Genomic DNA, 27,355 nt, shown 5'->3' with positions numbered 1-27,355 from the left:
CAAGCCCGAGCCGCTCGTCAAGCCTGACAGCCCTAAATATAGATAATAAATATATGTCCAAAACACTTTTAACATATTTTCTTGTTTTGTAATGGATTACGATATTACATTTAAAATGAACTATGACCATTTTATTAGAATTACAATATTTGGCAGCGGAATATGATCTCTATTAGCGGATTATATTTAGCAATATATTATTTAGAGCATTTCCGACTAATTCTGTTAGTTCAAATTTGAGTTTTAGATAAATATTTGAATATTACATCAAATAAAAACAAATGAGATTAATAGGCAAAGGAACTCGTATATGGTTCGTAAAGCCGATATAGTAAATTTATTTAAATATAACATTGATAAGAGAAAGAAGGAAAAAAAATGAGTATGGAATTCGTTGGTTTAAAAAGGTAATGTCTTTTCTAAAAAAAAGTATTGTTGCCTCTTGGGAAAGTACGACTGGCATTAAATGAAGAGGGAGACCTTTCTCTTCACACCAAAAATAAAAATAGGGTTTTTCGTGCAAAAAATAGTAGGATGAATTTTGCAATATTAGGGTGAATTTAAATGCTCTTTGGTCTTTAAGAAAAAAAAAATGTCATTAATAAGAACTGTTAATCTTCATGAAAGGATTGATCTCAACACAGTAAGCCATTTAGTCTTGTCCCCAGCAAATGATCAATGTAATAATTTATGCAGGTGGTCCAACCTGTGAAGGAATTTTATACTTTTGATCAAGAAAAATATCCTATGGACCTACAAGTCCACAAAGGAAACAACAAATATTCCACATGAAATGTAGTTACCAGATGACTACCATCAGGTAGTAAGCTTAGACTTACTTGCGAACATAAGAGGGCTATGATAGGCTTCTTCTCCTAATATAAAACTATACAACAAAAAGGTTTGTCCATTGTCTTGATATATTCAATAAACCGTATTGTCATATAATGAAAAAACAAGCTCACCGGCAGTTCCTTGCGGAAAGAAGCAGCGAGGAGAAATTCGAAGAAACCTGATTTGTGGTAGTTCGGATGGACAATGCTTGCACTGAATGTCTCACCAAAATGAACAACTTGTGCAGAGTTGGACTCCTCAGTAGAACAATGACAAATGACAAACCTCTCTAGGATCTTATGACCAGATACCAAACCAAGCTAGGAGGAGCCAGAACAAAATCATTTTGCTTGAGCAGGTCATTGATGGTGCTTTAGAGAATCTAAATTTATGGGATTGCTCTCTGCAAGGGAGAAACAATAAATATGTTATCATGTGGGGAGTAATCTAGTCAGGTCTCACTTTCTTACAATTTCCATTTAGTTGAGATTAAATACAAAGATCTAGAAAGAGTAGATAAGAATCTCACTTCTGTAGACTGGAGAGTGCACCACAGAAAATAGCATTATCAGGCACAGGAAGCTCAGTCTTGTTGCTGTCTTCTGGGTTGACAACGCTTATATATACTTCTTGCCCCAAGTACCAACTGTCAAGGTTCCCGGCACGCAAATTCCATATGCCCACATTGTCAAGGTAAACTAGGATGGCCGTCCATGCTCCAGGAAATACCTGCACTTGAATATGTCCAGATACATTACATTCACATTAGTTATAGGTAGTTCTACTAGTTCTATCAGTGGACACAAAAAAAAGGAAGTGGTATAAATTCGTCATAATTCTATCTCTAATTATTTCCAACAAAAATCAACTTGTCTTAGCAATGGCATTATGTTAAAGCAGTTAAATTTAAAAGCAGCATAGATACTGCTAAGCCAAAACCCAGTATATGATACGGCATAAGTAACACAGAGACAGTAGCAACTCCATAGGTGAAAACAAGCTTGCTAATCTATGTTGGCCACTAATGGCATTTCTAACACTAGGTGTCATTCTTTATATTCTTGTAATTTCTTTCCTTGCATCTTTCCGGGCGAAAAATGGCAGTTCATTAACCTGCATATGTTAAATAGTCCACTGATCACCTAAACCACACCAACATAGGGTTTCCAGATTTTGGAACAATCAAGCCGCATAACTTGTATATGACTCAGATATCCTGTAGTCATACGTGCAAGTACATATAAGAAGGTTAAGCATGATATGAAGACTATTTACATATAAGAAGGTTAAGCATCATAGTCAATCAAATTATTTTGGATTGAGCGATCAAGGCAACTTCCCACTCATATTTTCTTAAATTTTTATTATATAAAAATAGAATTGATGAATTATAAATATCTTTATGTTTATTCTTATTCTGTTTAATTTTATAAGATAAAAAACTTTACAATATGATGATGTCAATTATACGGGAATTTAAGAAATTCGTTGTTTTAAGGATTTTCAATAAAAAATTAGAAATGTTAAGATTTTGCATTTTATAAAAAATTCATATTTATCATTCTTGGAAAAAAAGGGATTTTATTGTTTATTATTTTTCAGATTTCAAAGTATTTATTTTTATTGTAAAAAATAAGAAATAAATTAGGAATATTTCAATTTATATGGATTTCGAATTTCTGAAAATAATTAATATCTATTTCTATTGTAGAAAATAAGATATAAATTAGGATTACTTCAATTTAAAGGAATTTCGGATTTGTAAAAAAAATTATTATTATATTTTATTTTCAGAAAATAATAGAGATCTTTATGCTAATATATTTTATTTTCTATAAATAAAATATTAGAGATCTTTATTTTTAGAATATGATCAAAAATAAAATATTATTTTTGAGACATCAAATTTTGCAAGATTAATCGTTTATATCTATCCGGCACGTGCAGCCCCCTCCCCTCTCCCTCTCCGGCACGCGACGAAGCGCAACGGAAAATCTCGCCGAATCCAAATTAGATTCGGGATCTTTACTCTATAAATTAAACCCTAAAATTTTTCTCTCCCCTTAATCCCCCTCAGCCCCTCCCCCCTCCTCTCTTCTTCTTCTCCTCCTTCGCTTTCTTCTTTCTCACCGTCGGAGTCACGCAGTGGAATCGGCCGGCCGAAGTGCCGCTAGAGTCATCGGAGACCACTACGTGACTCCTTGGGTGGTGATTTTTAGCATGTGAGCTAGGGATTTGAGATTCAGTTATCTTACTTAGACTCAGGTGAATGGGTTCACTCACATATTTATTTTATTATATTTCGTACCTTTGTCGGACCATGTAAATTTTTTGTGTACAAATTTATTTATTTCATCCTTACGTGCAAAAATTTAATTGTTACATTTTGTGTGCATTTAATCATTATACTCAGTGTATCGCCATACTTTGTGCAAATATTGAATTTAGTGAAAAGAAAAACGAGACTAGTATTGGTACGACTTAGAGAACAGTCCTGGTATAAATCGCTTACGATTTTCCGTGGTGACTCAAGTCTATCTAGAAGTCCAGAGGAAAGTCTTAAATCAGATCACTGCGGTGACTTTCTTAGGTGACTCTGGCGGGGTTAGGAAACAATCCTAGGATGAATAGGATGAATGAGAAATTCCTAGATGACTCTAACTTCTCTCAACGGTCCTAGGAGAAAGTCCTAGGATCGATGCGTCTTTGCATTGATTATCGGGAGTTAAATAAAGTCATTGTGAAGAACAGGTATCCACTGCCCCGGATCGATGATCTTTTTGATCAACTGCAAGGCTCCCAGGTCTTCTCAAAAATCGATTTGAGATCTGCTTATCACCAATTGAAGATCAAGAATGAAGATATTGCAAAGACAGCATCTAGGACTTGCTATGGCCATTATGAGTTCTTAGTGATGCCTTTCGGCCTTATAAATGCACCCTGCAGCTTTTATGGACTTAATGAACCGGGTCTTCCAAACCTTCTTGGACCAGTTTGTTGTGATATTCATTGACGATATATTGATATATTCCAAGAGCAGAGAAAAGCATGAGGAACATCTGAGGACAATACTTCAAACTCTTTGTGAGGAAAAGCTTTATGCAAAATTTAAGAGCTGTGAGTTTTGGTTGGATAAGGTGGCTTTCTTAGGACATATAATCAGCAAGAATAGAGTCAAGGTGGATCAAAAGAAGATCGATGCTGTTAGCAAATGGCCGAGGCCTACTTCAGTATCTGAAGTACACAGTTTCCTTGAATTGGCAGGCTACTATAGAAGGTTTGTGGAGGGATTTTCAGGGATTGCCTTGCCACTTACTCACCTCACCAAAAAGGGGTGAGATTTGAGTGGTCAGATGATTGTGAAAATAGTTTCCAAAAGCTCAAGCAGAAATTGATTTCAGCTCCTATCCTTTCACTTCCGATAGAGGGCGACAACTTTGTAATTTACAGTGATGCATCCCGATAGGGTCTTAGTTGTGTTTTGATGCAGCATGGAAAGGATTGATCAGGTTTGGTAAGAAAGGCAAGTTGAGTCCTCGCTTTTTGAACCTTTTGAGGTGTTAGAGCGCATTGGAGAGGTGGCATTCCAAATAGCACTGCTACCTAGGTTATCTAAGGTACATAATGTCTTCTATGTATCTATGTTGAGAAAGTATATGCCTAGTACAGACCATGTGATCGACTTCGAGCCTTTGGAGATCCGAGAAAATCTATCTTATGAGGAGCAACCTGTGGAAATTCTAGAGACTTAGCAAAGAACTCTTCGCAATAGGGTAATCTCTTTTGTAAAGATTTTATGGCAAAACCACAAGCCGGAAGAAGCAACTTGGGAGCATGAAGATGAAATGAGGGAGAAGCATCCGGAGCTATTTCCTCAATCTTTATAGCGACTATTACGATATTACTTTATCCTTTTATTACACTAATTTTAATTTCGAGGACGAAATTTTTTTTTGTTGGGAATAATTGTAAGAACCGAAAAAGAAAAAAAAATGTTAAGAGAGAGGAGGGTGCACGTGCAGAGCCCTCTCCCTCTCCGGCACGCGACGAAGAGCAACAAAAAATCTCGCCGAATCCAAATCCAATTCAGATTCGGGATCTTTACTCTATAAATTAAACACTAAAATTTTTCTCTCCCCTTAATCCCCCTCAGCCCCCCCCCCTCTCTTCTTCTCCTCTGCTTTCTTCTTTCTCACCGTCGGAGTCACGCAGTGGAATCGGCCGGCCGGAGTGCCGCCGAAGTCATCGGAGACCACCACGTGACTCTTTGGGTAGTGATTTTTAGCACGTGAGCTAGGAATTTGAGATTCAGTTGTCTTGCCTAGACTTAGGTGAATGGGTTCACTCACATATTTATTTTATTATATTTCGTACCTTTGTCGAACCATGTAAATTTTCTGTGTGCAAATTTATTTATTTTATCTTTACGTGCAAAAATTTAATTGTTACATTTTCTGTGTGCATTTAATCATTATACTCAGTGCATCACCATACTTTGTGCAAATATTGAATTTAGTAAAAAGAAAAACGAGACTAGTATTAGTACGACTTAGAGAACAGTCCCGGTATAAATCGCTTACGATTTTTCGTGGTGACTCAAGTCTATCTGAAAGTCCAGGGGAAAGTTCTAAATCAGATCACTGCGGTGACTTTCTTAGGTGACTCTGGCGGGGTTAAGGAACAATCCTAGGATGAATGAGAAATTTTTAGGTGACTCTAACTTCTCTCAATGGTCAGTGGAAAAAACAGAGTGTATTGATCACATAGTGATACCATCTGATGACCCTAACCGGATCAACTATGAAGAAAAGTTATGAGCATCATCTCGATGTGACTTCTAGTTGATGTGGATCCACAGGGTTTAAACCCATTGAGACATATGACAGTATAAATATTAAAAATATGTTAATATGTTGAAACTGTGCAAGGTTACAAGTTGTGACTCTCTATTGTTATCATTGTCATTATTTAAAGAGCATGTCTAATGCAAATTGTTATGTATATTGTTGATTTTAGTTTTTTTTAATTATTTGGCTTTCGAGTGGATTCCACTCACTGAACTATAGTTGTTGGCTCATGGATTCTTTTTTTTTATTTATCTATCTCAGGTAATAGTCAGCGGGGCGACTAAGCGAGATGTACTCGGACTCCACCTCCATTGAGACATATGACAGTATAAATATTGGAAAGATGTTAACATGTTGAAACTGTGCAAGGTTACAAGTTATGACTCTCTATTGTTATCATTGTCATTATTTAAAGAGCATGTCTATTACAAATTGTTATGGATATTGTTGATTTTAGTTTAATTTTATTCAACATTAATATAATTTAAAATTTATTTGGTTTTTAAGTGGATTCCACTCACTGAGCTATAGTTGTTGGCTCATGGATTTGTTTTATTTATTTATTTATCTATCTCAGGTAATAGTCAGCATGGCGACTAAGCGAGACGTACCCGGACTCCACCTCCACTTAGCATCCACCTATTTACTTTTCCGCTCTTTTGAATTTTATGCTTTAGATTAGAAGATAAATTTATTTCGTTTAGAGACTCAAAAATAATAACATTATTTTATATTTATTGCAATTAGTTTTAAATTTAATAAATAGATCCTCTTTGTTTATTTATTCTTACTATTGTACACTTGAGAAGTATTAGTAAGACTTCGTATATCTCAAGCATATTGAGGTGCATGGCCGATCATGATTCCTATCTCGGGTCGTGACACTAGAGATGTGGCTGAAGCTATGGCTTACTTAGTCAGTGACGAGGCCAAGTATGTGAGTGGCCATAAGTTGGTGGCTGACGGAGTTACCACCTCAAGAAACCTCATTGGCCTATGAAATCACTTGCTCTTGCTTTTTATTTTCATTTTATTTTCTCTTTTTTACTTTTTCTTCCCATTGGATTATGATTTATGAGCAATTCTTGGTATATATAATTCTTTAATCTATTTGTATGTTAATGCTCAATTGAAGTGATTTATTGTTTATTGTGTACTGTAATTTTATTAATAATGTTACATTATGTAAAACGTGTTATTTTTTTATTGTTAATAATGTATTCTCTATTATTTGTAGATATTTTGCTAACTTTATGTATTTGACATACAAGAAATTATTTTTGTGAAACTTTTAGTTTTTTGTATTGATTGTGTTTAAAAGAAATACCATAATCTATTTAAGACCCGATCCATATCTGAAAACTATCCGATCCGTATCCATTTAGTTATGATATACTTTTAAATTTTGCTACCCGTTAAATATCCACATCCAAACTAAATATATAGATCCGGATGTGGATTGAGTACAATCTGATCCATTTTTACCCCTAATAATGCCTATTGATCTAACACTTATGTCATCAATATCCCTCTAATTATAGCGTTAGTTCTACTTTTAATATTGAGAACTTAATTGCCTATAAACCTTCATTGACTATCCCAGATAATCCTTATAATACACCCATTTCTACCCCTCCAGATATACTTGCTTTTGATCCATCACTTCTAATACTAAGGAGGAGTCCACCCCGACAGAGTTGGCCGAGAGAGTTGGTATGAACATCACTTTTAGACATATGTACTCACGTAGGCGCAAGAGAGCAGCCTACTTGGTAACACTTGAGCTGGGTAACAGGTCATAATATATGCGGGAGGGGGCGCGTTTGAACGCCCTTGCGAACTTCTGCAGGCGTTTACATCGACAGAAAACGCAATTTGTGCGTTCAAACGCGGTCAACCTCGTTCGAACGCGATCAGCGAGAATCCACTGTTTCTAAGGTTAATAATTATTTTTTTTTGGCTTGTTTGGTAGCTTCTTAAGGTATGGATGGCAACCAAAAACATTATGATGAATGAATATTGATTTCTATCTTCTTTCTATCTTCTCTACCCTAATCTCCCTTCCCTTTTCTTTAAGCTTTAGCCGTGCGCCATCTCGAAGTCGGTGTTCTTCTAACCTCCTTCATCAATCGAGTCCTCCCTCCTCCTTGGGATCTCAGCCACTTCTTCCCCTTTATACTTATCCCCTAAACTCCACAAACCATCCACCTTAATCTCCATCATCATCCCTAACCTTACCATCACCATCACCCCCACTCTTGCGTAATTTTATCCCAGTTGCAGTCCGAATCTGCGAAGAGCGTAAATACCAAAAACGTAGATCAGGAAGTTACGGATAGACCACCCCTGGTTTTGTAATTTTCCGACTACGGTAGAATATCTAGTGAATATTTTCTCTCAGTTGCGTGGGCTGCTTTCCTGCAACCGATTCAGATCTTGAAGAAGACGTTCTGTTCATAACAAGTGGTATTAGAGCCCGGCAAACCCCGGACCTCCATTAACGGTGGAGACAAGGAAGATGCCATTAAGGAGATCAATAGAGGGTGCACTAACAGCGGAAGACTCGACCCACAAAAATCCTAACCGAGAGGCTGAGCCCCTTGGTGCAGCCACGGTAGGGCCGAGTCAACCGATGCCAGTGGGTATGAGGATGGGCTTGGCAGATGAACTTAGGGGCATGTTCCAAACGTTGCTGCAGCGGATGGACGCAATGCAGAACGATCATAATGCCTTAAAGGAATACGTCATGAACCGGTCGTCATCTCCTCGACGAAGATCGGGGCCGCAAGAAGGACCAACGGTGGAACCACATTGAATCGACACCCCACAGGTCCAGGTGCGACATGTTAATGTCAATGAGCCACTTTTACCTATGCCGACACAACATCCCCCACCTCTGGTACACAACCCAAGGCCGGCGATAGTGGAACCTGAGAGGCACGCGGCACCGATGCGTTTCGTTGATGAAGAAGATTGGAATTTTGACAATTATGTCGATCCTTTTGGAGATGGTGTTGGACGTGTTCGAGGATTCCGAGGAGAGCAGCAACCACAACTGTCCAGACCTGAACCAAGGATCTTACGCGAGCTCGACAATGCTATCCTAGGGAGAACCGCATGCTTGGACTTTCTAAAATTCCAAGGCGAGGATCCGACGGATTGGTTGTTTCAAGTGGAGCAGCATTTTGATTGTCAAGGGACAGCAGAGGACGCAAAGGTGACAATGGCAAGCTTTCACCTCCAGAGAACGGCGTTGTATTGGTACCGATCGGCCGTTCAAGATGAAGAATTTACTAGTTAGGTAGAATTTTATAAGAGGATTACACGCAGATTTGGGACAGCGGTGTATGAAGATTTTGCTGCCACATTAAGCAAAATGATTTAGAGGACAATAGTGTCGGAGTACCAAGCGAAATTTGAAAGAGTTAGTAGCCGATGCGAGCCACCTTGGCCCGAACCAACATTGATGAGCACATTTATTTCAGGGCTGCGGGAGGAGAACCAAGCGGACGTTCGTGCTCTCTGTCGTACCATTCTTAAGGAGGCCTTCGAGAAGGCCGTGAGAATGGAGCAAAAGCGCAAGACTCTGAAAATGGCAGCAAAGGCAAATTGGGCTAGCCGAGATGGGCGGTTTGCGCCAAGAACGCCGGTTGGAAATTTTGCGGATTCAAGGGCAACGGTTGTTAGTACAGGGGCACGACCACCTTTGAGACCATCTTCCGATGTTAGAGGAGGCACAAGACCCCCGTTCGAACTCTCACACTTGCTCAGGTGGAGGAGAGAAAGGGGAAGAGCTTTGCTTTCGATGCGATGAACGTTTCACCCTCGATCATTGGTGTTCCAAACCGATCGGGAGTGTGATGCTCATCGACGGTCTCGAGGAGGACGATGAGGTTGTTGGTGATAGAGAGTATTCAGAAGAGGTCCATAGGGAGGACGTGGAGGAGGGCGCGGAGGAAGATATCCAAGCTGAGATATCGATACATGCATATTCGAGTACTTCCGCGTCGAGAACATTGCGGGTTGACGGGCTCATTAGAAAGTATTGTGTGCACATCCTTATCAATTCCGGGAGTACACCCAACTTTCTAGACGAGAGATTGGTGAGGAAGATGAACTGAGACGCTGAATTGACCGTGAGGTTTGAGGTTGCTATTGGAGACGGCACGAAGCATCGGGCGGAGAGCTTGTGCCGCCGGGTCGGTATACGGGTGCAAGGACACAATTGTGGACTTATATCCGTTAGCGCTGCGAGGAGCGAACATTGTCCGTGACACTCAATGGTTGCAGAGCTTGGGACACGTCATATTTGATTTTCGGAGTATGTGAATGAAATTTTAGCAAAGAAACAAAGAGGTGCGGCTTGATGGCGTTCGGTCTCTGCCAATTTTAGCGATGCAGCCGATGGTGGGGCTGCCTTGTGCGAGTGATTGGGCATATCTTCTTCAGTTAGGACTAGTAGAAGATGAGCCTCAAATGAGTTCAGGCACTACAATTAATTTTTCTAATGTATCGAATAAATTTGTTGGACTATTTGAGGAACCAAAGAAGTTATCGCCGACGCGAACGGCGAACCATCGCATAGAGATTGTGCCCGGGGCTGCACCAGCGAACGTGAGACCATATCGGTATCCACATGTGCAGAAGGAGGTTATCTCCAAAATAGTGACCGAGATGTTGGAACAAGGCCTCATACAACCAAGTCATAGCTTAAAGATCTGTATTTAGTACTAGAATCAGTCCGCGCAACTGTGGAAAAACATTCGTCAAATATTCTCCTGTAGTTCAAAAAATTACGAAACCAAGTGGATTAGATCCGTAACTCCTTGATCTACAATTTTCGTATTTACGCCCTTTGAAGATTCGAATTGCAACTGGGATGAAAACACGAAAGAACGCGGGTGATGGTGGTGGTAACGGGTGGAGTGGATGTTAGGGTTATGGATGAGTATGGAGATGAAGGAATCATTTCGTAGCCTATCTTTTGGTACAAGAACCCATCAGGGATGAAAAATAGCGGATGCACTATCGCACCAACCCGATACCACCGAGCTCACAGCCTTTTCTTCTCCCACTTTTTCTTTTCTTGATGAGCTGAGGTATGCATGTACATCTAACCCAAATGTTAAGAGGTTGGTACATGAGGTGTTGGGTGATCCGAAGCATCATCCGAAGTTAGAGAACCGAGACAATTTGCTGCTGGACCGCGAGTGCATTCGAGTGCCTGCAAACGACGGGTTGAGGCAGAAATTATTGGAGCACTTCCACCAAACTCCGGAGGTTGGTTATGAGGGTGTTTTGAGGACTTATAGGAGGCTATCACAAAGCTGCACATGACCAGGACTGAGGCGAGACGTGAGAACTTTTGTCCGTGCTTGCGAAGTCTGTCAGAGGGCGAAAGCAACCATATTGAAACTGGCCGGATTACTTTAGCCTCTACCGATACCAGACTATGTTTGGGAAGATATTTCTATAGATTTCATAGAAAGTCTTCCAATGGTACGTGGCTACTCAGTTATTTTTGTGGTGGTTGACAGATTAAGCAAGTATGCGCATTTTTCCGCACTATCGCATCCATTTTCAACCAAATTGGTGGCTGAAATTTTTGTGAGAGATATTGCTAAGTTGCATGGCATGCCACGCACGATTGTCTCCGATCGTGATTGTGTATTTGTTATACTTTTGGACGGAGTCTTTTAGATTGCAGGGAACTTGATTAAACCTCAGTTCGGCCTACCATCCATAGACGGATGGCCAAACTGAGGTGGTCAATCGAGGCATTGAGCAGTATTTGCGGTGCTTTGTAGGAGAGATGCCGAGATGCTAGTTGAAGTTCTTACCGTGAGCGGAGTGGTTTTAAAACACCGCCCACCACAACAGTATTGGCATGACTCCGTTCAAGGTGGTGTTTGGGTGCACAACTCTGACATTGCGCGCCTATGACCCTGTGGCATTTGTAGATCGGACGGAGGTGGACTTGGCATTGATAGATAGAGATGCCACATTGAGGAGGTTGCGTGTCCATCTTAAACTTGGTCAAAACCGCATGAAGCAAGTTTATGATCGCAGCCACCGAGAGTAGGAGTTTGATATCAGCAGTTGGGTGTTCGTGAGGGTGTCACCGTACCGACAGGTGATCCTGCGTCCGATACGAAACCAGAAGTTAACACATCGCTACTTCGGTCCGTTTTGGGTGTTAGAGTGTATCGGTCCGATTGCATATCGCTTGGAACTACCCGAGGGGTCGAGAGTATATCCGGTCTTTCATGTTTCATTGCTGAGGGAGCAAATTGAAGATCACCAGGTCGTTGGATCAGTTCTACCCGAGCCATTGGAGGAGGCAACAGGTGTGAGGCCGATTCGTGTACTTGCGAGTAGGGGTGTCAAGCTTGTCGAGCAGCTCGGGCTCGGCTCGACTGTAGCTCGAGTCCGGCTCGGCTCGGCCAGAGCTGAGCCGAGCCCGAGCTGCTGAAATAGGCTCGAAATCACTATCGAGCCGAGCCTCGAGCCGGGCCGACTCGCTCGGGCTCGGCTCGATAGGCTCGGTATAAAAGTGAATAATAAAACCCTAATCCCCAAATCTCACTTTCCTTCTCCAAAAGACCAAAACTCCCGTCTACGCCGCATCGTTTCCTCTCCCGCGAAGCTCCGCCTCGCCTTCCTCCTCCAAGGCGTCGTCGCCGCGTCGTAACCTCACCATTCCTTCTCTAAGCCGTCGCCTCACCTCCCTTCTCCAAGCCATCGTAGCCTCACCTCACCATTTCTTCTCCAAGCCGTCGCCGACGCGCGTTGTCGCCCTCACCTCCCTTCTCCAAGCCGTCGTCGTCGCGTCATCGCCTCACCTCCCTTCTCCAAGCCGTTGCCGCTCGTAGCCTCACCATTCCTTCTCTAAGCCGCCGCGTCATCCTCCTCCATCGACCCAGGCAAGAGGTATGATTTCTCTACTTACTCGTTTGTAGTATTATACTTTCTATATCATTTTAATGTTAAGGGCGGTTTAATCTTTCGAATTAGGCATGATTTCTCTACTTACTAGTTTGAGAAACTAACTTTGTCTCGCCAATTTCTCGGAATTATATATTGCATAGGTGCACACCCGGTATAAGAACAAAGGTAAATTGCAGTTTAACCTCCTATAGTTTGGTTTCATTTTAATTTAGTACTGTCATGTACTTTACTTGGGGTACTAGTTTAGTTATGCTAATTTTTAATGAGAGAGCTTATACTGATTTAGATTATTATATTGTCTAGTTGTAATTTGTAAACCGATACGGTGGTGTAAAGATAGTCTGACTAAGTTACATTTTGAAATGATAATAAGAGCAATATTTGATGGAAAAGAAGAAGAAAAATAATAGAGAAATAGATATTAGTAAACTAGTACTGAGATAATTTATTGTTTAGTAATATACTTAGTATAAAACAGCTTATACTGAAATGGATATTAGGTTGTTTAAATCTTCTATAAGTTCTTGAACAATCTTCTATAAGTTCTTGTAGATATTAGGTTGTTTAAATCTACTGGTGTTCCATTATACTCAATAAATGGATGATACATGGATATCTAGTACTGCTGCTCAAGCTTATCTTCAATGCTTAACTGAAGATAAGCTTGAGCAATCTTCTATAAGTTCTTGTAGATATTAGGTACAAGGATCCTTACCTGTTCATGCCATCACAAAGCCAGGGCCAAAAGGCAAAAGTTTCTCTTATTACTCTAGTGTAGGGTTACCCTAATGGCCCAAAAATTGCTTCCTTCTGCCCTAGTGAGTTGGAATTAGTTGGCGCATCAATTCAGCTGGCCCTTTATTAGGCCTTGCAACCAAAACCAAAACATGCCTGTGTCGAGTAAGTAGTTGCAGCTAAAAGTAATGTAAATGAAATTGAATATTTTCATGAGAAATTAGATTCCCCAGACCATGGAGCATAATTGCAAATTTATTATGCCTAGTCAACACAATAACAGTTTTGCTTTTCTAGGGATTTGCACTGCCTCATTCAGATAGTCCTTTTGTTTCAGCTAGCAATAATTTTATGTTTATATTTGAGAATGATAAAGTAGATAAAAAGTTAGTATAACTAAATTTAATTAAATATCAATATTTTGATGTCATCTTTTGGACAAAGAGTATGTCCTTGTAGATGATTTGATATGCTATTTCTCTTGGCTATTAAGTATTAACTGTATCCGTCACATCTATTTTTGTTTTTACTAATTAAGTATTATAAAAATTTAAGCAGTATTTCTGTTTCTGTTTTTTGTTTTTTTATGTAGATGTCAGAGTCAGTAACTAAGAATCTTTCTGATGCTGTTAGTGAAAATGAACCTATTGAAATTGATATTGGTGAAGAGGATAATGAAACTAACAAGGAAGAAGAAAGTAATAGTCAAAAGAAAGGGAGAAGAAAAACTTCTGATGTATGGTTGTATGTCAGGCGGGTTAAGGTGAAAGAAAATAGAGAAGAGGTAGAAAAGTATCGATGTAATAATTGCCCGTCATTATTTAGTGTTCCTAAGCAAGGCACAACTTCACAAATAAAAAGACATGTGAAATTTTGCACTGGTTTGGTAGGCAAAGGACAAAAAAAAATTTCTTTTGCTTCTGCATCTAGTATTACTGGGACTTCAGCTATAGAAGAAAATTATCTCAAAACTATTTCATCAGGATACAACCAAAATGTGGTGAGAGAAATAATGGCAAAAATGATGATGGTACATGAGTATCCTTTTAATATGGTTGAGCATACATGGTTCAATATTCTTCTGAAAGTTCTTAACCCACGTTATGAACGAATTTCTAGAAACACAATGAGAAGTGATGTTATGAAAGTATATGAATCTGCAAAAGAAGAAGTGAAATTGCTTTTGAAAGGAACTTATAGAATTAGTTTGACTTCAGATTTGTGGACCTCAAATCAAAATATTGGGTATATGTCTTTGACTGCTCATTTTGTTGATTCTGATTGGACTTTACAAAAACGCATTATCAACTTTTGTCAATTGGAACCTCCACACACCGGAGTTGCTATTTCGAGATGCTATTATTGATTGTTTAATTGCTTGGGAAATAGAGGATAAAGTATCAACTATTACCCGAGACAATGCCTCCGCCAATGATGTTGCCGCTAAGACTATTATGAATAACTTTCAAGTTAGAGATAAATTGTACTTCAAGGGGCTTATTTTTCATGTTAGATGTTGTGCTCATATTTTAAATCTAGTTGTTCAAGATGGGATCCATGTCATTCAAGATGTCATTGAAAATATCGAGATGCAAGTGTTACTTACTTAAAAAAGAGTCCTTCGCGTATGTACAAATTTGGTGAAATTGCAAGACAACTCTCTGTTCCTACTTCTAAGGGTTTAGCTTTGGATGTTGCAACTCGTTGGAATTCTACATATGTTATGTTAGAGCATGATTTTGTGTACCAAAAAGTTTTTGAACAATATGCAACGAGAGATGCAAATTACAAATGGCTACCTTCAGAAGATGATTGGTTTAAAGCTGCAAAAGTCTGTGAATATTTGAAAAAAATTTATGATGTTACTCAAATTATATCGGGAAGTTCATATCCTACTGCAAATCTATTTTTGATTGATTTATGGAAAGTGAAAGAAGCTTTAAATAAAGGATGTGAAAGTGAATTCTACTTTTTGAAGGATATGGCTATAGAAATGAGAAAGAAATTTGATAAGTATTGGGAAGAATGTGATATGTTATTGGCAGTGGCAGCAGTATTAGATCCCCGATACAAAATGAAGCTTATTAATTTTTGTTTTCCAAAAATATATTGCTTTGCAGAAGCTCAAATAAACATGCAAAGGGTCCACAGAGTGTTGTATACTATTTTTGAATCATATAAACTTGAGAATGCATCAGGTGAAAATAATAGAATGAATGATATATCTCAACTTGATAAGAGTGATGACTTGATTGGTGCTAAAGGATCAGAAGGTCAAGCAGAGTTTAAAAATTTTTTGGAATCAACAAATGCAGTTAAACCTCTGAAATCTGAATTAGAAATATACTTAGAGGAGCAGACTACAAGTTTGATTGACAAGTTTGATGCTCTAAAATGGTGGAGACTAAACATGTTGAAATTTCCTATTCTTTCCAAAATGGCTCGAGATATCGTTTCGGTTCCTATTTCCACTGTTGCATCTGAATCAGTTTTTAGCGCCGGTGGTAGAGTTCTAAATGATTTTCGAAGCTCTTTGTCTTCCGAGACAGTGGAGGCTTTGGTATGTGGAGGAAATTGGATTAGAGAATCATTGAAAAAACAAATCAGCTCTTCTAGGGTATGTGTACTATACTTCTCATAATAAATTTTTTTCATTTTATGCTTTTATAAACTATTGCTGACTTCTTTTTTATAATCTTATTTTCTTTAGGTATCGGCAATGGATAATGTGTTTGTGAGGATTCCAAATGTAGTTTGATCTTTAGGTATCATATATTGTATGTCTTTTTCTATTATTGTTTGTTTATACTAGTTGCATGATGTTTAAGTTGCAATTAACTTTTTTTTTTTTTTTGCAGTTCTAGGATGAAGCTTCTTTTTAGTGTTAAGACTTGAGAGTTGAGAGTGCCAAATAAATTTAGTTATAATATTTGGCATGTTATCATATTTTATTGTAATATTTGGCAAGATATAAGTTAAGTACTTATATTGTAATATTTTGCAAGTGATAGACTTATGATTTGGATGTCATATCAAAATTTGGATTTGTTTTGAGCCAAATTTTGATGAATTACCATATGTTAATATTTTGCAATTAGTGTGTTAATTTGCTTGACTTTAGTAAATTTTGTATAATTTAAGTTAAATTCATTTGGTTGGCTTTTGTTATGTTTACTAGTAAAATTTTTGAAATTGGTGTGATTATTTTGAGCCAAATTTTGATAAATCTATGTTAATATTTTACAATTGGTATGATAATTTGCTTGGTTTTAGTAAGGTTTTGTATAATTTAAGTTAAGTTCATTTGATTGGCTTTTATTATATTTACCCGTAAAATGGGTGTGGTTGCTAATCGAGATTAATTTTAAATTTTATAGTCAATTTGGTTGGCTTTTATTTTATCTACGAGTACGAGATAAAATTTGTTATTCAATTTCAGCTTTTTTTCACTTTAAATATGTTGTGGCTCGGCTTGGGCTCGGTCCGGCTCGAGCCCGCTCGGCTCGAAATGAGGCTTGATAATAGGCTTGTTTCGGACTCGGGCTCGGCTCGGGCTCGATCAGGCTCGGCTCGAGCTGAGGTGAGCCGAGCCTGAGCCCAATAAAGAAGCTCGAAATTAATTTCGAGCCGAGCCTGAGCAGCAGCCGGCTCGCTCAGGCTCGGCTCGTTTACACCCCTACTTGCGAGGCGCCTACAACGTCATGATACCAGATTGCAGATGAAGATCCTAGTCGAGTGGCTTGGCAAGCCATCCGACAAGGCGATATGGGAGCTGGAGGCAAACATCTTGGAGCGTTTCCCCGACTTTGCACATTGAGGACAAGGTAGGGAAAGCAAGGTGTGATGATACATTTTGCAGGAGTCTTTTCTTATTGTACTAGTTATTTATTTCATAAAAAAATAAGATTTCTGTATGTCGCGTTCAAACGCGGGATGGGGCGCATTCAAACACGCGAACGCCTATAGGCGTTCACATTGACAGAGAACGCAATTTGTGTGTTCGAACGCAGTCGACCCTGTTCGAATGCGAACGGCGAGATGAATGAATATTGATCTAGGGTTAATAATTATCATTTTTAGCTTGTTTGGTTAGCCTCTTAAAGTGTGGATGGCAACCAAAAACATTATGATGAATTAATATTGATTTCTATCTCCTTTCTATCTTCTCTACTCTACCCTAATCTCCCTTCCCTTTCCTTCAAGCCCTAGCTGTGCGCCATCTCGAAGTCGGTGTTCTTCTAACCTCCCTCTTCTGTCGAGTCCCCCATCTTCCTTGAGATCTCAGCCACTTCTCCTGTCACGACCCAAAATAAGAATCATGACCGGCCATGCATCTCAATATGCTTGAGATGCACGAAGCCTTATTAATACTCTCTACGTGTACGATGGCAAAATAAATAAATAAATAAGAACGTGCTTTATTAAATTTTATAACTAATTGCAATAAAAAATATAAAACAATGTTAATGTTTTTGAGTCTCTAAACTAAATAAATAAAATGTCTAATCTAAAGTATAAAATCAAAAGAGCGAAAAGGTAAATAGGTGAATCCTAAGTGGAGGTGGAGTCCGGGTACATCTCGCTTAGTCGCCCCGCTGACTATTACCTGAAATAAATAAACAAATACAAAAAAACAATAAAACCCATGAGCCAACAACTATAGCTCAGTGAATGGAATCCACTCACTAACCAAATAAATTTTAATTCATATTAATACTGAATAAATTAAACTAAAAGCAACAATATCCATCACAATATGCAAAAGGCATGCTCTCTAACTAATAACAATGATAACAATAGAGAGAGATGTTACAACTTGAAACCTTGCACGTTTTCAACATATTAACATCTTTTGATATTTATACTGTCATATGTCTCAATGGATCTAAACCATGTGGATCCACATCAACTAGAAGTCATCTCGAGATGACGCTCGGGACTTTTCTTCATAGTTGATTCGGTTATGGTCATCAGAGGGTATCATCCTGTGATTAACACACTCTGTCTTTCCCTCTAACCGTTGAGAGAAGTTAGAGTCACCTAGGAATTTTTCTCATTCATCCTAGGACTGTTCCCTAACCCCGCCAGAGTCACATAAGAAAGTCACCGCAGTGATCTAATTTACGACTTTCCCCTGGACTTCCAAATAGACTTCAGTCACCACGGAAAATCGCAAACGATTTATACCGGGACTGTTCTCTAAGTCGTATCAATACTAGTCTCATTTTTCTTTTCACAAATTTTAATATTTGCACGAAGTATGGTGATGCATTGAATATAATAATTAAATGCACACAGGAAAATAAAACAATTTAATTTTCGCACGTACGGATGAAATAAATAGATTGCACACAGAAATTTTAACAATTTAAGTTTTACATATAAGGGTGAAATAAATAATTTGCACACAGAAAATTTACATAGTCTGACAAAAATACGAAATACAATAAAATAAACATGTGAGTGAACCCACTCACCTGAGTCTAGGCAAGACAACCGAAATCTCAAATCTCTAGCTCACGTACTAAAAATCACCACCTTAAATAATAAATAACAATAACATTTTTAATTAAAACAATTATTAAAAATCTTTCTACAATTTAACCCAAGAATAATTAATTTGGGCTAAAAATAAACCCAAATCAGTTAGGCTGGGCTGCAGTTGGCCCGCAGCCTACCCAACTATTACTTAAATGGATTGGGCCAAGGCCCAATCCAATTAGCTAATGGAATCGGATCGGGTTCCTTGGATTCGGATCCAACCTGACCCGAATCCAAATACTAAAAGGGAGAAGATCAGACCCCCAAGCCGAAGAAAGAGAGAGAGAGAGAGAAAAAGAGAGTCCATCGGCGACCGCCGCCGTCGGCGGTCGCTAGCCAACTCTTGCTCTCCCGCCTCCCCCATACGGTGCCGCCATTGTCGCGAGGTGGGGGAAAACCCGCAAACGGCGGTCGATCCCTTGACCGACGGCGACCGGAGCCACGAGGGCTCCAACGGTGACTGCCCACGGCACGAGGCCAACGGCAAGGTGCTTCCAGAGGTAGCGGCTGCGACTCGAAGCCGCCGTCCTGCCAGATTTGCTAATGAAGCCGAAAAACCCCCAATATTTAGGTATTTTCACTAAACCCTATTAAACTTTAATTAAAATTTATAGGTGGGAGAGCGCTTACCAACGAGTCGCGTGGTGGTCTCCGATGGCTCCGGCGGCGCTCCGACGGGCCGATCCAACGGCGACGACTCCGACGGTGAGGAAGAAGAAAGCGAAAGAGGGGAGGAAGAAGAGAGCGAAGAGAGCGAAGAGAGCTCCGATGGTTAAACAGAGATTAGGATTTTAATTTATAGATTAGAAGAGAAATCTAGACCTAATCCGATCCGGATTAGGCGTGATTTCTCTCTCTGCACCTCGTTGCGTGCTGGAGAGGGAGAGGGGAGGGGCTGCACGTGCAGAGCACGTGCACCCTCCTCTCAACCCCTAAATTTTTTTTTTTTATTTATTTATTTATTTTGCCATCGTACACGTAGAGAGTATTAATAAGGCTTCGTGCATCTCAAGCATATTGAGATGCATAGCCGATCATGATTCCTATTTTGGGTCGTGACATCTCCCCCTTCGTCCTTATCCCTTAAACTCCACAAACTAACAATCCTCATCTCCATTATCATCCCTAACCTTACCATCACTATCACCCCCACTCTTGCGTATTTTCGTCTCAGTTGCAGTCCGAATCTGCGAAAGGCGTAAATACCAAAGCATAGATCAGAAAGTTACGGATCGACCACCCTTGTTTCGTAATTTTGACTACGGTAGAATATCTGGTGAATATTTTTTCTCGGTTGCACAGGCTGTTTTCCTGCAACCGATCCATATCTTAAAGAGGACGTTCTGTTCATAACATACCACCTATCATACTTTTGACTTTTGCCTAATATCAACATGGACTTAGATTTCTCTATTCGTCTTAAATTCATATCAATATCTGTATCTAAACAACCTTATCATCATATAAGCATGGTTTGATTCGCTTGAAGAATTCTTTTCTAAATGTATTTCTGTACATCCGCATAGTTTAGTTACAAAATATATAGTGAATAAGAACATAATAGACTTTTTTTTCCTTCCACATAAGTTCTTAATTTGTTTTCTGTGTAGATATTCTTATATATGCCATAGATTAGAAAAACACGACATTCCATATGCAGTATGGCTTTAAAAGATCAAAGAAATATCAAACAACGAAAATTTCTTTTTCACTCCATGAATTATCATCGTTTTCCACAATGACCCTCTGAATTTTTTTTTAGTATACATTGATTCTCCGAACTATCAAATTTAGCTCACCTCCTTACGTTGTTGATGAAATTGATGAATTAACCAAATTGTCCCTTCACTTATAATTGTAGAATAATCAAGTAGCTTAGTTAATATTAAAAAAAAATTGAAATTCTTTGTTGCCCTCGGCCCTAACCCCTTTCTCCCAAAATTATTTTATTCCTCTCTCTCACCTTGACCTTGGTTCCTTTCCATTTAGATTCTCATCTCTTCTACTTATTTAGGAAATGGGTCATGAATTTCTTGCTCAGCAACCTAGGGAGACATCAGCCGGATGGGAATTCTCAGAGGAGGAGCGGGAAGCAACGACAGTGGATCGATGGGCCGGAACAAGGAGGACGAGAACAGGAGTCGATCGGGGAGCGACAACCTCGACAGCATCTCTGAGGACGATTTGGAGCAGGAGAACCCTTGGAAGAAGAAGAGATACCAGCAGCACACCTAAACAAATCCAAGAACTTGAAGCCCCAAATCAAGAACGCACACTTTAAGGACGAGCTCGACTGCGTCTGCACCCTTATTAGGAAGTTCCCCGGTTCGATCTCCTCCCTAGCCTCCTTGATCTCATTCATGCCGAGCGCCTCATTGGAGCTCGTCGTCGGGACCAATGACTTCGGCTCGCGCCCAACTCCTTCTCGTCCATCCCCGACTTCATGAATGTGAATGCCACCGGTAAGGAGCAAGACGACCCGCTTGAGCGGATGATGCTGCTTGAGCTCACCTTGGCGGCGATGGAGGAGCTTGTGAAGATGGCCTAGATGGAGGAGCCGTCGTGGATCCCGAGCTTGGACCACGGTAATGGAGGAGGGGAATGATTGACCTTGATGGTGATGGAGCTTGAAGAATGGAAAAAAAAAACTTTTTAATGGAGGTGAGAGGTTGGAAAGGTAGAGAAGGGGGTGGGATGCAAATCAGGGTCAACTAGGATTGGAGAAGGGGGGAGTTTTAATTGACTATCTAAGAGTATTTTGGTCATCATAAAAGTTTATTTTAAGTTATCACGTGTATAACATAAGGGTATTCTCGTTATATTGTTGTTACGTGATTATCACATGATAACTTATTGACAATTTATGGACGAAAATAAGTCATGGAACTCTAACAGAAGGCGTCAAATGAGATATTTCTAATCGTTCAGAGGGTCAGTGTGTACCAAAAAACAGGTTCAGAAAATTATTATGGATAATAGTGATAGTTCAAGGGGTGAAAAAGAAATTATCCATATCCAATATAAGAGTTGTATCAGCAGCAGAGGGTTCTTGGCACTGCAATTGGTAAGTGATGGTTCAAATATAAATCTACAAAATGGTTCCCAAAACCTTTCAACTAAACAAATCCCATGTCCTTTAGAGTTCACACTTCAGCAAGTGGACTGAAGAAATCATTTGGCATGATGGCATTCAACTATATTGGCTCGCAGAGCCCATGCTTAACTGATACCATGATGTTGAACCATATATACTCCAAGTCCAAAGACAGGCACAACGCTAAAAATAATAAGACAAAGTCCAATCAATTTCTATTATTTCTTGAGCAACTGATCAAAAGTTCCCTTTTAAGAAATAGGACTGACAAATAACAGTAATGAATACCTGTACTGTGCTGCGAGCAACTCCATCCCATTTATTATAGATTCCCCGGCTATTCTCTGTCCAGGTTCCAAAATCCATACTGAAACCAAATCAAATAAAATAAGATGGTCAAACTCCAGAGAAATATAACAAAACATGTACTGGAATATTCAAGCATTACCCCACGACAAAGAAAGCATAGCCATCCAGGTGGTAGCTTTGAACAGTAGTGTCATTGTTCTGGAATATAATTTCCATGAAACCTTTGTAAGTGCCATTTATGATTGACGTGTCAACTTTAGCAGGTCTATTCATCATATGATTTGGGAAGTCCAACTTATATACTCCTGGCACATTAAATAACTGCGCTAGCTTTAACGGTGTTGAAGGAGCAATATACGATATACCGTTCAAAGTAGTACGCAACTGCCCATTTATAAGTTCTGCAGGCCTATTCAGTAGGACATATACATCAGTCACCGTAATCTGACCATACCGAAAGGATCCCTGTGGATTGGGTCGAGCAGCACTGGCTGAAACATTCCATCTGAAATTGATCGAGACAAGGAATTACAAGCTGGCACTAACTTTACTGAAGAGGTACAAAACTAGAAATACAATAAGACTCATGAAGGAAATCTAACCAAGATTTACAAATCATATGGGATAAATGTACACAAAATTATATTGTGCATAAATGCATGTGAAATTGTCCAGGATACCTGATAGACCTTGCTTGGTTCATTGAAAAATAGGTATCACCCTCATCTGGACCATCAGGAAGTGGACCTGAAGCAGGTCCCTGGGAATTAGAATAGTGTAAGATCGCAACCCCAATTAGTCTCTCCCTGGTACTTGCATCAGCAAAACGAGCACTTGCCACAATATAGTAATCGGTGCTAGCATTTTGATCCATTGTGACCAAGAATGAATATGATTGTCCCACATGAAGATCCATGTTTGTGTAGTTTTGTTGAACCGTGTAAGAACCCTCCGTTTCTACAAGCAGTAGGTTATGATTTTGAATCCTGAAATTTAGACTAGTTGAGATTCCTACATTGTGCACACGGAATCGATATGTTCTTCCTGGCATGAGAAAAGAAGTTCAACTATTATGCAAACATAATAACTTTTACTCTCCTAATAGCAAGAAATTTTTAAAGAAAAAATTATTCCTTCAACATGACTAGTTAGCAAAGGTCAGTAACTCATGAACTCTCAATGAGTATGATATTCGCAGCTGATATGGTCAGATGAATAGGTTGGAGCAAGGTTTAAGATAGGAAAAGATGGTGGTGAGGCAGCAATATACATGCTTGTGGTGGTCTGGAGGATAACTCTCAGCTAAAGTGGCCCAAAAGGTATCTCTTATAATTTCCCAATAAAGATACCTAGATGTAGGAGTGACTAATATTGGGCATTCAATAATGTGAGGTAAATGCATCAAATGGATCATACTAATAGTCTAATATTATGCTTTTCATTCAAATCTAATGCTTTTCACTGCTAAATAAGTATGCTTTATTTAATAACATCACAATTCTATTTTCTAATGCCAACTTGAGCTGGCATTAGATACAAAATAAAAGGGAAAGATATTCTCATATACTCACTAATTGACCAAGGTTTCAACTACCTTTGTGAGTTTTCCACACTTAAGGAATGCTGTGTGTAGATTGTGGACATCTCAACTCTCAAGTATTTCATTTCCAACGAGTCTATATTGATTAGTCTAGCTTAGCGAAGAGCAGAGGTTGTGAGGAGAGGTGAGATAATATCGATAATTCGATATAAAAGAAGGGATGTCGGTTGGTGAAAGCATTGATAATGATTGATGCAGATGTTAAACTTCTTCCTTAAAATTTCCTCCTTGGAATTAATTCAAGCACAAAACTTCAATTGCCCCTATCCCGAGGAACATTGTTCTCAGGATTACACTACCACAATAAATCTTACAAAAGATACTCCAACATAAGTAGTGTTTGGAACTTGAAAAGATAATTGGGATCAATATTCCACCTTTCTTCCCTATTCAAACACAGCCAAAAAGGAAAACACTCTTAAGTAGAAAATTATTTTGGCACTTGGTCACCATATCTTCCATCTCATTATTACTTTCTCATGATTAGAATTGTGGTATTAAACTGATGGAATTAATTGCATACCTAATCTAGCATAAGAGTTACCCCACCAAAATGCTATGCGTTCAGAAACTTGCTAAAATTTCAGAAGATGCTTACCGGGCTCCACATTTATTCTCTCATAAATGATGCCATCTGGGATTGAATCATTGTACCGATATGGACCTAAACCATTAAAAAGGATGCCGTCAGGATTTCCAAGATCATTTCCATCTTCAAGCGTTTTTTTCAGGTCCTGTTAATCAATCTTGTAAATAAAACTCAATATGATTCAAGAAAATTATATCTATTACTATTCCAAAGAAAATTCACTTTAACCTTGTAGTCCTTGGTGTACCAGTCACTGATAAAGATGGTGATATCCCCATCTGGTGTCCCAAAGGGCAAAGGAATCACATCTCTGTTGTTTATAATAATTCCACCATAACCACCACCAGCTCTCTGAAAACCAACAGAAGGTAAATAAAAGAAACTCCCAATCTGATCTTTGACTTGAAACTCATATGTCCAGTTCCAACCAGCAGGAATAGGACAGTTTGTCCCCAGAACACCATCCTGCCAAGAGTTCTTCCTTTGCTGTAAACCGCTCCTGCATCACAATGGTCTATTCAGCTAATCACTCAATAACACTAAGTTAAGCACAAAAGCAATAGAATGGCACATACCATGTGACAAGAAAAGGCTCATCTAGATTGTTTCGGATATTCACAACAACATTCCAGTTTGTTGTCACATTCAGAATTGGTCCTGGGAACTGCCTGTTGATGCCAATGACCTGGAATTCAAAAAGTAAAGATAATTTTGATCATATGACATGTGAGTAAAAGGAGTTCCAAGCAAGTGCAATAGAAAAGCAACATATAGTATAATCTTTTAGAATATAAACAAGAAGGATACCACATATTAACTCATGCCAGGCTTATAACTTCTATGGTACCATTCCTAGGCACATTTATCCTAAAGACAGCAAGTGAGAGAGCTGCCAAGACGAACCCTCAAGCATTCAAGCACAAAACTCATCATAACAAAGAAAGCTTAAAAAAAAAACAAGACATTTGCGCATGTCTGCAGTAAAGATCTAATGGCTTTCTAATAGGTATATGTATCATCAATTTAATAATTTATAGTCACAAGTGTTTGACATGATTGGGTAGTAATGACTCCAACAAGCAATCTTTAGATCAAGCCTGATTGGTAAACCAATTCTTCTTTAACATTTTTACGTCATCCAAAATCATTGTACAACTGAAGTATTCATCCCAAAATGAATTATTCAAACACGATAAAATCAGCTTAAGCGTCACATAAGCATAATTTCTGCTTATGATATGGCATTTTGGCAAAAAGATAGTTATTTCCTGATCAGGTTTTCATACATGGCAACTATATTATAAGTACAATCTCCAAAAAGGGAAGTACAGTTTCATTCTGTTGCATCATGTTCCATGGAGAAAATGATGTAATATATGTATTTAGACTAAACTAAGGGGGATTGTATTTAGCCTTACAGCCTCACTAACATGCTTAAGAGAGTGATCAGATAGAGGTCCCTTCAAATACCTAGAATCCTTCTTCAACATAAAAAATTGCATTTAGAATACATTTCTCAATATAACTGACTCAGACTAATACAAATTATATTTTGTCGATACAAATGATACAAAAGTTCATAAGTGTAATACCCCTTAACCTAAATAAATTTCTAAATGATCTCTAATGGCATTTACTCGGTTTCAAGAATGAAACCTTTCTTTTATGTTGGCAAAATGTGGTAACTTTTAACTCAGATAAATCTTGTGACTAATCACAATTAGTCAGTTCTGAGGACAAAACTTACTTTAACGGTTGTCGAATATGGGAACCCTTAATTTTTTATGAATCCGAATAATATCTCTAGTGGCAATTATGAGTTAGTTTAGCATTGTGCATGTTAGTTAGACATTAAAGAAGAGAATGCCTTATTCTTGTTGTAGTAATCGTGCTATACATATCCTAAAAGAAGCTACTTAAGCAGTTAAGCATGACAAGATTTATTGTTTCTTTTTTTGATAAAAAAAATTAAGGGATGATCTAGGTAGGGCTTTAGACTTTTAGCCTCCCTATCATACGTACAAAAAAGGACGATTTAATAGGCCAACTTCAGATTTACGGAAGAAAACTGGAAATCAAGAAAACACAGATCTTAAAAACTGTATATAATTTAGGGGTCTCATTGTTGCCAAACGATTAATTCAATTACAGAAACTAGAATTGTATGACAAAATAATGTAACCATAAAGAATTTAAGCTACTATAATTTAAGGTAAAAAGGACCCCCATAAAGAGAAGAAATGAATGTATTGCACATACTTTTACAGATTACATCAATGGAGAACGAGTAATCTATCTTGACTGGAAAGACAAAGTGCATAGAAGCCTCTTTTTCCAAAGGCTAGTTCATAATAAAAGCATGTTACCACCGAATATGCATCTAGCTAGACCAACTCTAAAAAGTAACAAAATGCGGGCATTTCAAGAGTACGATCTAATAAATTAACTAGACAAAGACTGAAATGGAGCAACTTTCCAAAGCAAAGAAGAAATCGAAGCGCATTAAAGATGGCAAAAGCTCCAAGTCCAACCTTCTGCTTAACTCCCAGAGGAGAAGCGGAGACATAAGAGACCTCCCAGTCGAAGTAGGCAAAAGGATCTTCCCCGAGAGACCCATCAAGAAGCTGGAGCAAAAGACACGAGAGAAGGCATAGAAGCCTCAAATGGAAAGACGAAGGGCGGCGCATTAGTAGATCTGCAAATCTCTACTTGGTTTCTTCGTTTCCTTCTTTTTTGCTCGTGAACTATTTTTCTTCTACTTCTTTCGTTCTCTCTCTCTCTCTTTGGAGTGCGGGCAACAGCAGCAGCAGCGGCGGCAGCAGTGCGGCATTGGCGACAAAGTTAAAAGAAATGTCTCT

The 27,355-nt window shown here is 38.8% G+C and overlaps 1 protein-coding gene across 5 annotated transcripts; it reads right to left on the bottom strand.

Moving 5' to 3' along the window:
* Nucleotides 1-687: 687 nt before the first annotated feature.
* LOC140802072 (monocopper oxidase-like protein SKU5) lies at nucleotides 688-27,355 on the bottom strand. Of its 5 annotated transcripts, none has more exons than XR_012111589.1 (10): nucleotides 27,029-27,355; nucleotides 25,073-25,182; nucleotides 24,726-24,996; nucleotides 24,507-24,642; nucleotides 22,989-23,352; nucleotides 22,448-22,813; nucleotides 22,288-22,366; nucleotides 18,842-18,902; nucleotides 1,364-1,568; nucleotides 688-1,237 (listed from the first exon to the last, which is right to left on the bottom strand). XR_012111589.1 is itself a non-coding variant. In XM_073157497.1 (9 exons), the coding sequence occupies exons 1-9, from the start codon at nucleotides 27,182-27,184 to the stop codon at nucleotides 1,132-1,134; spliced, it is 1,788 nt and encodes a 595-aa protein (XP_073013598.1). In that variant the 5' UTR covers nucleotides 27,185-27,355; the 3' UTR covers nucleotides 688-1,131. The 5 variants fall into 5 exon arrangements, 2 of the variants coding, with proteins under 2 accessions (XP_073013598.1, XP_073013599.1); XR_012111588.1 differs by having other exon boundaries at nucleotides 808-1,237; nucleotides 1,364-1,563; XR_012111587.1 differs by lacking the exon at nucleotides 18,842-18,902.

This window comes from Typha latifolia, chromosome 15 (assembly GCF_019914945.1).
Source record: "Typha latifolia isolate L0001 chromosome 15, TyphaL0001v2, whole genome shotgun sequence".
Classification (NCBI taxonomy): Eukaryota; Viridiplantae; Streptophyta; class Magnoliopsida; order Poales; family Typhaceae; genus Typha; species Typha latifolia.
This window is presented reverse-complemented; position numbering and strand designations above follow the sequence as displayed.